General features: G+C 36.8%; 1 protein-coding gene across 5 annotated transcripts in view; it reads left to right on the top strand.

Moving 5' to 3' along the window:
* Nucleotides 1–14,939, top strand: part of PTPN12 (protein tyrosine phosphatase non-receptor type 12) — a 99,865-nt gene that overhangs the window by 73,362 nt on the left and 11,564 nt on the right. For all 5 annotated transcript variants that reach the window (XM_070424571.1, XM_070424570.1, XM_070424569.1 and 2 more), the window contains 4 exons: nucleotides 789–855; nucleotides 3,263–3,340; nucleotides 3,441–3,539; nucleotides 9,756–9,841. In XM_070424571.1, coding sequence (XP_070280672.1) covers nucleotides 789–855; nucleotides 3,263–3,340; nucleotides 3,441–3,539; nucleotides 9,756–9,841 — 330 coding nt within the window. The remainder of the gene's footprint in view (nucleotides 1–788; nucleotides 856–3,262; nucleotides 3,341–3,440; nucleotides 3,540–9,755; nucleotides 9,842–14,939) is intronic.

Below are 14,939 nucleotides of genomic sequence, written 5' to 3'. Positions count from 1 at the left end.
ATATTTTTTAGCACTTTATATTTTTTTAACATTTTATTTTTAATTCATCTGTAATTTTTTTGTGATTAAGGTCAGAGGTAAGAATTCACTTTTTGCTCTCCATTGTTAGCTAACTTTCCCTTATCATTTATTGAGTGGTCTAGTCTTTCCCCTTTGATTGAAGAATCCATTATGTAATAAATACTTACATATGCTCAGATCTGTTTCTGAACTTTCTGTTGTGTTTCATTTATCTAGTTGTCTATGTCTCTGTATTTATTACACTTTTAACCATCAAGTTTTAAATATATATTATTTAGCCCTTGTAATTCTAGACTCTAAAATTCTAGAAATGTTTTAGAAATGTGTGGAATTGACAAATGTATCAATTTAAAATGAATATTATTTCTATTCATTATTAAGAGCTTTTTTAAGATCATACTAAGTTGATTATAATGTACTTTATCAGAACTTTCTGGATTATGTGTTTAACAAACTACTTATATTTTTGGAATGAATTTATCTCTGCAAGATATTTTCTTAACTAAGGTTTTCTGAGGTAGAATTGGACTTCCACAGTAAAGGCTCCTAGGTATTCTGTGAGTCACTCTTGAAAGTTCTTTAAACTTAATAAAAACAAGATCTAAATACTAATGTTAAGGTGCACATACAGTACTTTAAGTACTCTAAGAAGAATTTTGTCAAATTTCTTAAAAAATGTTTTGCTTCTAAATATATTAACATGCTTTTTATTTTACAGTTTTTTTATTACAAAAATTAAATTGTGTTTTCAAACTCTGTATTCATAGTGCAGGCTGTGGAAGAACAGGTGCCATTTGTGCCATAGATTATACGTGGAATTTATTAAAAGCTGGGGTAAGAATATTTTTATGTAACATTATATCCAATTGATCTATTATGATTTTCAAATATAATGACTAATTGCAGTAAATTACACCATATGCTTTGTTACTTTTTTAGAAGTAGCTTTGGTATGTATGAAATACAGGTTAGCAAAAAGGTATAAATGATGCATTTTACTTGAGATAATACACTGGGAGCAAGGTAAACATGTCACCCATTTGTTCTCTGTGAATTAATACCTGCATTGGGGATGTAAAATCTGCATTGACTTTTCAAAATACAGAATCCTCGTTGGCCAAATTGCCCAGATTAATATTCTGGTTCCATCATTGACCAGCTGTGGAATTTTGGTCAAATTGCTTAATCTCATTGTGCCTCAATTTCTTGATCTAAAAATGGAAATCATAATATTAATAATTCATAAGAATTAAGTTAACCATTGTAAAATTCTTTATATGTGTGGCACATAGCAAATGCTCAGTTTAGTATTCGTTTTTATTACTAGTGCTGCTATTATTACCACTACTGTTTTCAAACAGTATATGGAGGATATAGAGATAAATAAGACACAGCTCTCATTATGGATTTGAAAAACACAATCTCCTTATTATACATAGATTTGGTTCATTTGTTGATTCTATAATATGTCTGGTTTCTATGCATTAGGGAAAAGCTTTTAATTCCTCATAGCTTTATGATTTTCCTGAATATGTCAATCTATGTCTTGTATAAAATAGGATTAATAGTATTTTATTTCTTTCCTTCTTTTCCCCTTCCGTTCTTTCTTTTTCTTTCCCTTATCTTTTTGTCAGTTTTCACTTTTGCTAGGTTATATTTAAATTTTAGACAGTTTCTGATAAAACCCTCTGGGATTAAGTTTTATTTTTGTATTCCTCAAAACTAATCTAATGCTCAATTGAAAAATTGTAAGTGAATACAATTTAGATAGGATTCTGACTTTAACATAAAAGTCAGAAATTAAAATTGGAATTGGAAGAGGCATTTAGATGAATAGCAGCAAGCAAAATAAACTCCTGATCATTTCAAAAGTTGTATTTTTTTTAACATAGTCCCCATTTGATTCAGTTTGACTTAACATAAATATAGTCTTGGGCCATAGGTTAGGACTTGATGTAAAAATCTTTTGATGGGCCCTGGCCGGTGGCTCAGTTGGTTAGAGTCCACCTGATATGCCAAGGTTTCAGATTTAATATCCGGTCAGGGCCCATGCATCATTCAGCCAATGAATGCGTAAATAAGTGGAACAACAAATCTATTTCTCTCTCATTATAAATAAGTTTTTACAAATTAAAAAGAAATATTTTTATATATGCAAAGACTCCCAGGCAGTAAATAATGGGAATTGTTCTTTTCTGTCTTCTTTATCACTCCAAAATATTCTTATTGATTCCCAATTTCTAATAGTTTTGCCTCAGAAATGTGCCTGCAATCTGTTTCTACCTTTCTATCTTTTTTAAAATATTGCTATACCTCTACCAAGTTTCTCTTCTTTTCAGAATGCCATCTTCTTTGCTACAAAAGTTGCTTGAATATAAAGTTTGTTCATGCCAGGGTTGCATACTTCAGTAGTTCTAATTACAAATGTACAAAAGAATTGTCTAGGATAAACAGTCTCCAGGGATGTAGTTGAGAGATCTGATTTTTCCTAGCTCTCTTAGCCAGTCCTTATATAGCTAGCCCAGGAAACACTGGGCTGTGGAATGAGTTTAAACTCTATTATGTTTATATTAGAAGCCCGGTGCACAGATTCATGCACTGGTGGGAGGGCATGGCCTGCAGGGATCGGTCCGCTGTGGGAGCGCTGCTCATCCCTGTCCGTCGAGCAGCACTCCCACTATGCCAGTGCACTGACCACCAGGGAGCAGCTCCTGCATTGGGCATATGCCCCCTGGTGGTCAGTGCACATCATAGCAACTGGTCAATCGTTCATTCTGGTCGTTCAGCCGTTCGGTGGCTGGGCTTTTATTATATAGGATAGTATGATCCCAACCAAGTAGCCTATCTTCTCTCCTCTCTTGAATACCTCTCCTTCTTTCAGTCTTAGGCTTTATCCACATCAAGCTTCTCAACTCTCCAGATAGATTATATTTCCTTCACTTTTCATTCCATACACCAATCAGAGTTAGTCACAGCATTTTTATTCCCATTGCACTACAGTCATGGCTTGGCTGGACTTTTTCTTTTTTTTTGTTCACGTATCTGGCTCACTAGCTTGACTGTTGAGAGTCAAGGTGAGCTTAAGTTTACAATGCCAAGCAGTTTCTGAACAAGGTAGGTGGTATTCAGAATGTTTTCAGTTAGCCAGCACGTGTATAAGGTCTATATGAAAAATTGAAGACTATTTTAGTGTTTTTCTGAAGAGTTATTTAGAGTTCATGTATTACATTCTTTGTTTTAGAAAATACCAGAGGAGTTTAATGTATTTAATTTAATACAAGAAATGAGAACACAGAGGCATTCTGCAGTACAAACTAAGGTATAGTTTTTTTAATTTACTTTATAAACTATATTTTTAGATTTGCCTTTTGGGGTTTTTTAATGTTTTTCCTTTGTTTATCATTTCATCTCTCTAATAGGAGCAGTATGAGCTTGTTCATAGAGCTATTGCCCAATTGTTTGAAAAACAGCTACAACTGTATGAAATTCATGGAGTCCAAAAAATTGCTGATGGAGTGGTAGGTGTTGTTGGCCTATTAATTTTAGAAATCCTTTTACCAAGATGTAATATTTAGCTTTTTAATTGTCATTTTGTGTCTTATATAACATGAGAATATCTATGACAGTTCTTATTTTTATTTAACCTTGATTTTAACTCCTTTCCTTCCTGTTTGAAACACTCAACTATGATGCATATTTAATAACTCCAATACAAGTTACATAATATTATAAATAATACATTAGGAAAGTAGTTCTTATGTCAAAATTCATATTTTTTATTGTTTCAAATGTAAATTACTTTTTAAAAAATTAGCTGCATTGTTCCATAAACAAGAGTTCCAAACCTAAAGAAAGGCTTAAAGAGGTTATTTGAGCCAAGGCTGAGGGCCAGACTTGGAAGCAAAATTTCAATGCATTGAGAAAATACTCTGGAAAATGACCATTTTGGAGTTTATTTTATACAGTAGAATCAAAGCAGATGTAAAGAAGTTGACAGTAAATCCATTGGTGGTAGGAGGAGGCAGGGGAAAGTAAAGCAGGAAATCTCTAGGATTGGATAAAAAGCAAAATGGAAAGGTACATATTTCTTTTACATTGGTGGGTGCAAGATAGTTAACATTTAATATACATAGTTTACAAAGATATGCAGATAAGAAATAACAATAAGGAATGTTAAGGGTGTCTTGCCCCAGTACCCGTGTTTATCTCTCAAGGCGGGAGAAGATATTGTGACATTTTAAATATATTACCTTAGATACACAAAAACAATATATAGGACCTCCTCAAGGTAAAGATTAATCTATCACATAGACCTAGGACCTGACTTCCCATTATAACCTGTTGATTTAGAAATTTTTATGATCAAAACTTCCTGTGCGCTGTGGCCGGTTTGGCTCAGTGGATAGAGCTTCGGCCTGCGGACTGAAAGGTCCAGGGTCGATTCCGGTCAAGGGCATGCATGTACCTTGGTTGCGAGCACATCCCCAGTGGGAAGTGTGCAGGAGGTGGCTGATCGATGTTTCTCTCTCATCGATGTTTCTAACTATCTCTCTCCCTTCCTCTCTGTAAAAAATCAATAAAATATTTTTAAAAAAAAAACAAACAAAGAAACCATCCTGTGCTATTACCTTCAGTTACTGAGCTTGTTGGGCCTGCCAGGTAGCCAGCCCCTTTTCCTTCACGGTTCTCTCTTCTTGCTGCCACCCCCAACTAATTGTAAGTTGGTTCTACATGAATTTTATTTTGTTTTTGGTCATGACAATGTTACACTAGTGGCCTGGTGCACAAAATTCATGCACATTAAAAGGGATTTAATTAGAGGAAATATTTTAATATTGCTATTTGCCCTTTATAATAGAAGTGTCAGAGATGAAAAAAAATTAGTAAAATCACCCCCATCAAGCCCCACGGGGGGGGAGGAGGGAGGCGCAGCCTCAGGTCCCCCGTCAAGCCCCACCGGGCAGGGGGTGGGGCCTCAGGTCCCCTGTCAAGCCCCACCAGGCTGGGGTGTGGCATCAGGTCCCCTGGCAGGGGGCGTGGCCTCAGGTCCCCCAGTACAAGGGCTTGAGGGCGTGATGACCATTTGCATATTAGCTCTTTATTATATAGGAATGTACATGGTTTTTTAAAAAGTAGAATTATAGGACCACAATTGAGTCCCTTTTTGGCATGACTTAATTCAATGTTATTTTAGCCTTAAAAGATCATACTGGCTCAGTTACTTGGAGCATTGTCCCATACACCGAAATGTTGCAGGTTTGATTCCCAGTTAGGGCACATACGTAGGCTGTAGATTCGATCTTGGGTCTGGGTGCATATATGAAGTAATTAATCTATGTGTCTCACATTGATGTTTCTTTCTCTTCCTCTCTCCCCTTCTTCCCTCCCTCCCCTTCTCTCTAAACATCAATTTTTTTTTTTTTTTTTTTTTTTTTTTAATTAAATCTTTATTGTTCAGATTATTACATTTGTTCCTCTTTTTTCCCCCCATAACTCCCCTCCTTCCAGCTCCCACCCCACCCTCCACCCTCACTCCCCACCCACTGTGTTCATCCATAGGTGCATGATTTTTGTCCAGTCACTTCCCGCATCTCTCACACCCCTTTTCCCCCCAAGAATAGTCAGTCTATTCCCTTTCTATGTCCCTGATTCTATTATAATCACCAGTTCATTCTGTACATCAGGTTATTTATTCACTTGATTCTTAGATTCATTTGTTGATAGATGCATGTTTGTTGTTCATAATTTGTATCTTTACCTTTTTCTTCTTCTTCCTCTTCTTAAAGGATACCTTTCAGCATTTCATATAATACTGGTTTGGCGGTGATGAACTCCTTTAGCTTTTCCTTATCTGTGAAGCTCTTTATCTGACCTTCAATTCTGAATGATAGCTTTGCTGGATAAAGTAATCTTGGTTGTAGGTTCTTGGTATTCAGCACTTTGAATATTTCTTGCCATTCCCTTCTGGCCTGCAAAGTTTCTGTTGAGAAATCAGCTGACAGTCGTATGGGTATTCCCTTGTAGGTAATTGAGCCTCTTTCTCTTGCTGCTTTTAAGATTTTCTCTTTGTCTTTTGCTCTTGGCATTTTAATGATGATGTGTCTTGGTGTGGTCCTCTTTGGATTCCTTTTGTTTGGGGTTCTCTGCGCTTCTTGGACCTGTAAGTCCATTTCTTTCACCAGGTGGGGGAAGTTTTCTGCCATTATTTCTTGAAATAGGTTTTCAATATCTTGCTGTCTCTCATCTTCTGGCACTCCAATGACTCTGATATTAGTCCGCTTAAAGCTGTCCCAGAGGCTCCTTACACTATCTTCACACTTTCGGATTCTTTTTTCATTTTGCTTTTCCAATTGGGTGTTTTTTGTCGAATCTTTTGTTTGATTATTGTACTCCTCTGGTCTGCTATTGGGTATAATATTCTTTATTTCAGTCCGTGTATGCTTACTTTCTAATTTCTTTATCGTAGCATCGAGGGTCTCATTAGTTTTCGTGAGGCTCTGCACAAATTTATGGCAAGCCCTCAAAATTGCGATTCTTAGCTCCATATCCTCCATTTCTGTCATGTTTTTTTGTCTCCGCATCTTTTATGCTTTCTTGGTGCACCCCCTTGTGGTCTCTGTGCGCAGTCTTGTTCTAGCCAAGCCTTAATTGTTGTAGTTAACACTAGAGGGATTTGACCCCCAGGCCGACTGGCTATAGGAATCAGCTGTAAGGAAAACGTCTGCCTTCTGGGGAGGCGCTAATCCAGCCTTTGCCTGAGGCGATCGGCAAATGGCTGTGCGCAGGCTTTGGGCGGGGCGGGATCAACAGGGCGGGCGGAGGGAGCAGTTATGGCCACGCTCAGTCCCGTTCCCAGAGGCTCTGCTTCTCAGAACCCCGGCAGCCGCTGCAAACTTCGGAGAGAAAGCTGCCCTCAGGTTCCAACTGATGCCGGATAATCCCGCTTCTCCCGTTTGAGTCTGGGTCCCTAGAGACTCGCCCGGATCTGGAGCCCAGAGTCTGAGACTCACTCCCGACCGAAAACGACAACCGCGCCCTCAGCCACCAGCCCGCTTTGCGCGCGCACCTCGGTACCTTTGTATTTTCCACACTGCGCCGCCTCTGAGCCTCGATTTGCTGTTCTCTTTCCTTCTAGTTGTAGAGTCTCTCTTCAGCCAGCCTTCCTGTGGTTCTGGGTGATGTCCGTTCAGTCTTTTAGTTGTATTTTTGAAATGGTTGTTTGCGGCAGCGGTCTCCGGTGTTTACCTACGCCGCCATCTTGGTCTCCCTCTAAACATCAATTTTTTAAAAATATTTTTTATTGATTTTTTACAGAGAGGAAGGGAGAGGGACAGAGAGTCAGAAACATTGATGAGAGAGAAACATCGATCAGCTGCCTCCTGCGCACTTCCCACTGGGGATGTGCCTGAAACCAAGGTACATGCCCTTGACCGGAATCGAACCTGGGACCCTTCAGTCCGCAGGCCCACACTCCATCCACTGAGCCAAACCAGCTAGGGCTAAAATTCAATTTTAGAAAACATCAACATATCCTCCTCAGGTGAAAATTAAAAAATGAAAACGATAAAGGTAAATTTTAGTAAAAAGTTTTTATTGGATATCGAAACTTTCTTGTTTTTCATATATATTTTAGTTATTTCAGAGAGGAAGGGAGAGGTGGAGAGAGAGATAGAAATATCAAGGATGAGCGAAATCATTGATTGGCTGCCTCCTACTAGGGATCGAGCCCTAAATCTGAGCATGTGCCCTGACCAGGAATTGAACCTGTGCCCTGCTGGTTCATAGGTATAAACTCAACCATCGAGCACATACCAGGCAGATATCCAAACTTTTTACCTGATAAAAATATATGTTCTTATATTGTTCTCCTTTCTGCCTGTTTTTCAAACTAGCTCTCTTCTTTCCTCCCTATATAATCACCTTGTCCTTAAAGATATGGGGGCTATTTTTTAGTAAAATTTTTTTACATTTTTATCATTTAACCCTAAGACAACTATCACATGATAAACCAGCTTAGCTCCAATAATTGAAGTAAAATGAGGAAATGAGTTGCAAAATTTGTAACCTTCGTTTTCCTCTTTCCATGGTTTTGGCAACTTCCCAGACTATTTGTTTGAAATTTCTTGGTTTTCTAAATGAGATATTTGTTATCAAATGCTGATCTCAGTGTGTTAGTATAATCTAACATTAATCCATGAGTTGTAGGAACTGTATTCTTCCTTTATAAGCCAAGTGAAAATTTCAGATTTGTAAAAATTCATTTATGTGACCTCATTCTTACTTCCTTCATTAACAGAGTAATGATTGTACAACTAGGCCTCATACATTGTCATCATTTTTCCCTTTAGTTTAACTAAAGCCTGTTATAACCTGTGCTAAATGTAGCCAAATAGTTTATAATATAGAATAGAATGCTAACATATTATTGCATATAATCTTACCTAATTTGGGATTCATTTAATATTTCAAAAAGCTAAATATGTGTGCATTTTTCTTTAAACTTTAATTGAAAAATATACCAATTTTCCCCCCATAAATGCAATATTAATTTCAAAGTTTAAGGTTTTTATACTACAGAAATACAGATGTTTTAAACCCTCATGTCCTTAGTATATAGAAATGAAAAATATTCTAACCATTTTTCCTTTTCATTGAATTTATTGGGGTGACACTGGTCTATAAAATTTTACAAGTTTCAAGTGCACAATTCCACAACACATGATCTGTACACTGTATTCTGTGTTTACCACCCCAGATCAAGTTTCCACCACCATTTATCTCCCTATACCCTTTTGCACCTCCCCTTGCCCCCAACCAATAACATTTTTAATCATATAGAAAATTTTTTTCAAATTATTTTTTATTGTGCTATAATTTACATATAAGACTATTAGTTGCAGGTATACAGCATAATGATTGATATTTGTATATATTGTGAAATTATCACAAAAATAAGTCTAGTTAACATCCATTACCACACATAGTTAAAAAAAATTTTCTCTTGTGATAAGAACTTTTAAACTTTACTCTCTTGGGAACTTTCAGATATACAATACAGATCGTTAATTGTAGTTATGTGTACATTACATCCCATGACTTAATCTTCACGCAAGGATATGTTTACTGATTTTAGGGAGAGAGATAAACATTGATCTGCAGTGATATAGGGCTCTCTACAGTAATGGACACTAATGTAGTGACAGAGGGAGAGTAGGACAAGGAATGATTAAAATGAGTTCTGGGACCTGTTTAATAAATGTACTAGGTAGCAATAGAGGTCCACAATAGGTTGGGAGGGTGAAGGGTATAAGCCTTATTTTGTTGTTGGCTTTTTCCCACTGAATGTTAAGTTTCTAGCGTAGTGATGTGTTAAAAAAGATATCTTTTATCTTTATTTCCTTAGGAAATCTGTTATTTTGGGTTTTGGGGTTTTTTTTTTTTGTTTTTTTTGGTGCTGAAACCTGGGAAAGTCTGTTTTCTTTTTATAGTAGCACTTGAAGCACTTGAAGTACGTTGAAATGCTGCTGTACACAATTGATTTTTCAGTAACTGGAGATGGACCGGGTTTGTTAGCCCCTCAGGCTATAATATGGAATATATAAGGCCCATTTTGTTACTTGGAAAAATTGGTAATATTTGAAAATTTCAAAAGCCCAGAAACAATTTATTTGAAATATGAGGAAAGAAACTTAATTTTTTCCTAACTTTAATGAAGCATTTTCCTCTCTTGGCAGAATGAAATTAACACTGAAAATATGGTCAGCTCCATAGATTCTGACAAACAAGATTCTCCCCCTCCAAAACCACCAAGGACTCGCAGGTATTGTATGTCGAATTTTCTATTAAAGGACACTTTTATTTTACTCACTGTTTTTTAAAATAACAAATGCTGACTAATTTCTAAGTTTTCTTCATAACTTTTATTAGTCTTTTGTTTAGGATGTAGCATATGTATAACAATTAATTTATTATTGTACTACATAAATTTTGTTTCACTTGATAAAATTTCAGTAGTATCTACTTATATAAAAACCATGGGTGGTGCTCATCACGACCACAACCGCCATGACCAAGCGGAAGGAAGTCAGTCCTGCAGGGGTTGTCTTGGCAATGGCTGCGCCCTCCCCCGAGCTGTTTCCCGGAGCTGTTTCCTGTAAGGGCAGGGTTTGAGGCAGGAACCTGTCCTGGGAGCGTGGAGGCATATCTTTCTAAAGTGTGCCGCGCCAGCATGGCAAGGGGTAAACCTGAGTGGGGGCGGATGAAAGGCTTAGAAAAGACAGACAAGAGAATGAAAGCCAGGTCTCGGTGGGATGCCGCTTCTCTGAGAGACAGTGACCATACCCACAGCCATGCCTTTATTTTATAGCAGATGCTACAAGGCAAAGTAAGTGTGTGACCAAGATGTTTACAACATTCTCCTGGGTTTCAATCCTTCTCAACTACATGCACCTGAACTCTATCAAGCCTACATCACTCAGGCACGTGAGGCCACGTGTTCGGACCATATATTCAAGCTTACAACTACAGCTGTTGGCTGTAATTGTGCCGGGAGGGACCTGCTCTCCAAGCTGGGACTTGCACGTGTCAAAGAGAGGACTGTGCCCTCTCATCAGTCCAAGGCTTGAACCTGTCCAAAACACTGTAGCGGCTCCCCACAATAAAGTTTTAAATCTGTTTCTTTGTTACTAATGTTGTGGCCCCACCCCACAACAAAGAAACAATTTCCGGAGGATGAGGCCCAGGAATCAGGATTTTAAAAAGATTCCCAGGTGATTCTAATGTGCAGCCAAGGTTGAGAACCACTGCTATAGATAATATTAAAAATATATCTAAACGTGCAATTCTTTGTCCAAAAAATGAGTATGTTCAAAAATTAAATGAAGAAAATTTGGATATACTTGATGGAGATTTTCACACATATTTGAGTGATGAGTCCATTGATTCCACAGATGATGCTGAAAAGGAAAATTTTCCCATCGAATTTCTTAATAGTATTACTCCTTTGGGAATGCCGTGTCATAAATTAAAATTGAAAGTGGGTGCAATCACCATGCTATTGAGAAATCTCAATAGTAAATGGGGTCTTTATAATGGTACCAGATTTATTATCTTAAGATTACGACCTAACATTATCGAAGCTGAAGTATTAACAGGATCTGCAGACGGAGAGGTTGTTCTGATTCCAAGAATTAATTTGTTCCCATCTGACTCTGGCCTCCCATTTAAATTGATTCGACGACGCTTTCCTGGGATGCCAGCATTTGTGATGACTATTGATAAATCACAAGGACAAACTCTAGACAAAGTAGGCATATTCCTACCTGAATCTATGGTCAGTTATATGTTGCTTTCTCTCAAGTTTGAAGAGCATGTGATGTTACAGTTAAAGTTCTAAGTACTTCATCACAAGGGAAATTAGTCAAGCACTCTGAAAGTGTTTTCACTCTTAATGTGGTGTACAGGGAGATATTAGAATAAGTTGAATCACTTTATCAGTCATTGTTTGCATCACTGTTGTTTTTATATCATGTTTTTGTTGTTTTCATATGTTTTCGTCGTTTTTATATCCTTTTGTTACTGTTTGTTTATTAATAAATTTATATATTATTTTCATATACATTTTACTAATTTCCTTTCATCTCTCACACTTCTATTGTAGAGAAAGGGCAAATAGCAATATTAAAATATCTCTGCTAATTAATTCCCTTTTTTAAAAAAATATATTTTATTGATTTTTTACAGAGAGGAAGGGAGAGGGATAGAGAGTTAGAAACATCGATGAGAGAAACATCGATCAGCTGCCTCCTGCACACTCCCCACTGGGGATGTGCCCGCAACCAAGGTACATGCCCTTGATCGGAATTGAACCTGGGACCCTTGAGTCCGCAGGCTGATGCTCTATCCACTGAGCCAAACCGGTTAGGGCAATTAATTCCCTTTTAATGTGCACGAATTTCGTGCACCGGGCTACTAATAATATATAAGAACAGTGAGCATAATCATGTTTTGGTATGTGGTACAAGTAAAATTTTTTTTTTTTTTTTTTTTTTTTAAATATATTTTATTGATTTTTCACAGAGAGGAAGGGAGAGAGATAGAGAGTTAGAAACATCGATGAGAGAGAAACATCGATCAGCTGCCTCCTGCACATCTCCTACTGGGGATGTGCCCGCAACCCAGGTACATGCCCTTGACCGGAATCGAACCTGGGACCTTTCAGTCCGCAGGCCAACGCTCCATCCACTGAGCCAAACCGGTTTCGGCAACAAGTAAAATTTTAAATATTCTAAAGATTACAATTTCTCTTCATACTATACAGGTAATATGATTGCCAAAAATTATATGCAAATTGAAGAATTTATGTGAAGATGTTTTATAACATTATAGGAAAGATGAGTTTATTACTGTGTAGATTTTCTTAGTTTCAGGTGTATGCATAGTGGTTAGAAAATTATATAATTTTCTAAGTGATTCCCTTGATAATTCTAAAGTAAAAAATTCCAGTGAAGAAATACAGTATGATTTGCATCATTCTTTTTATAAATATTGTTCTTGATTTCACCTCTTCTGAGGAAGGCATTTTTCACTCCTCAAAAATATTAGGCTTTTATTATATAGAATTGTTAACTGAAAATAAAACCACAAGAGCATAAGATGAATAAAAAGTAAGAATGGTATACTTTGATTTTCAGTATGGCTGCAGTAAGTAAACTGGTTATTTAGACTACATGTTTGTTGTGTTAGATTTAATCTGTCATGTGATTATGCTTTATACATGCCTAATACCTAAATTATTATAAGAAAAGTAATTTTATAAGTTCCTATAAAATACAAATTTGAAACAGAAGTTGTAGTGTTACTCATTTTAAAACGTGGTCAAACAAATGTAAATTTTCTTTATTATAAAGTACAAACTTCTTACTGTGAAATTTTGGGCCTTCATAGGATAGCTTCATCCTATCTTTTTAACCTTATTTTTCAATATTTCTCTGTACTCCATAAGGACCCAAACTGTTATATTCATTGTTTTATCTTCTTCTGGAACTGGAATAATGCTTAGCTTAGCATGTAGTAGATTCTGAATATTTTGTTTTATTTTTGAGGAGTGAAAAATGCCTTCGTCAGAACAGGTGAAATCAAGAACAATATTTATAAAAAGAATGATGCAAATCATACTGTATGTCTTCACTGGAACTTTTTTATTTTAGAGTAGTGAAAATATGAATATTAGTTACTATAGTGGTAAATCAGAATTTAGCATGTTTTTGTGTGACTGGGCTTATCATTTTTTGTGCACATGAAAATACTGTAAAGTGTTCTAAGCCTTGTTTCAACCAACCTTAAAATAAGGGAGGATAAGAAAAAAGTCTGTCATTATAATTACCAATCAAATTTGAGTAGCCACAAATACCACAAAGGATACAAGGAAACTTTTAGAGGTGATGGATATTACCTTGATTGCAGTAATAGTATCATGGGTATATGCACATGTTCAAATTCATCATATTATATACATTAAATATGTAGTTTTTGGTTTATTAGTTATACCTTAATAAAGCAACCTTTTAAAATGTGAGTAGCCTGCCGAAACCGGTTTGGCTCAGTGGATAGAGCGTCGGCCTGCGGACTGAAAGGTCCCAGGTTCGATTCCGGTCAAGGGCATGTACCTGGGTTGCGGGCACAATCCTGTAGGAGATGTGCAGGAGGCAGCTGATCGATGTTTCTCTCTCATCGATGTTTCTAACTCTCTATCTCTCTCCCTTCCTCTCTGTAAAAAAAAAAAAAAAATCAATAAAACATATTTTTTAAAAAAAAATGTGAGTAGCCAAGAATATTTTACTATGTACATGTCAACATCATGCATAGACTACTTCTTCTAAAAGCATTTCTAAGATTATTGGTTAAATAAGGCAATTTGAATACTTATCTCTGGTCCCTTTCTAAACTTCCTAAAATTATGGTGAAGAAATATAAAAATATGTAAAGATTTTTTTAAAAAATTGGAGCAGATAATGTCATTATATGAGGTGCTGACAAAATATAGGGAAGTGAGGAGCACATTGACCAATGAAAAGGGACCTAACAGAACAAAGAAAGTTAAAACTTGCTGCCATGTAGGTGGGCAAAGCAATAAGAAGCAGGATAATTCTCTTCAAAAAATCCCCAGAGAGGCTCAGAAATTGGAGATCCTACTTAAGGCTCTTGTGTAAGATGGTACTGAAAACAAGAAGAGTACTTGAATGGCACTATAAGAGTATTTACAACCCCAGATTCCTTTCATCAGATTGAAGAGACAGATGACTGCTTCTCACATCCTGGGCACACACAGTATGAGGGATTTACTCTGGATTGGCTGAACCAGGGAATCTCTAGATCAGTGGTTCTCAACCTTCCTAATGCCGCGACCCTTTAATACAGTTCTTCATGTTGTGGTGACCCCCAATTTCATTGTTACAAATTGAACATAATTAAAGCATAGTGATTAATCACAAAAACAATATGTAATTATATATGTGTTTTTCCGATGGTCTTAGGTGACCCCTGTGAAAGGGTCGTTCGACCCCCAAAGGGGTCGCGACCCACAGGTTGAGAACCGCTGCTTTAGATTCAAGGACATCAGGTCCAATTGATGATGGGGTTGTGTGTCTTACTGAAAACAGGAATCTGCATGCTGAATAATGAGATTCTCCAGCTCCCTTGCTCTTACCCTTTATTTGGCTCCCAGAATATTGGTAGCTACTTCTGGTGTTGACAGTATCTCTCTCTTGAAAAACTACTATCCCAAGAGAAGAAAGGTATCATTGATGGTTGTGGCCTACCATAGATATTGCAAGAGCTATGTTCAGTTCCCATGCAGTGAGACAATCACTAAGACTCAAGCCCTCCCCTCTTACATTATACATACACATCTTCTAGTC

Source organism: Myotis yumanensis, unplaced genomic scaffold (genome assembly GCF_028538775.1).
Source record: "Myotis yumanensis isolate MYYU_CA2020_CCGP unplaced genomic scaffold, mMyoYum1.0.hap1 SCAF_9, whole genome shotgun sequence".
Lineage (NCBI taxonomy): Eukaryota > Metazoa > Chordata > Mammalia > Chiroptera > Vespertilionidae > Myotis > Myotis yumanensis.
This window is presented reverse-complemented; position numbering and strand designations above follow the sequence as displayed.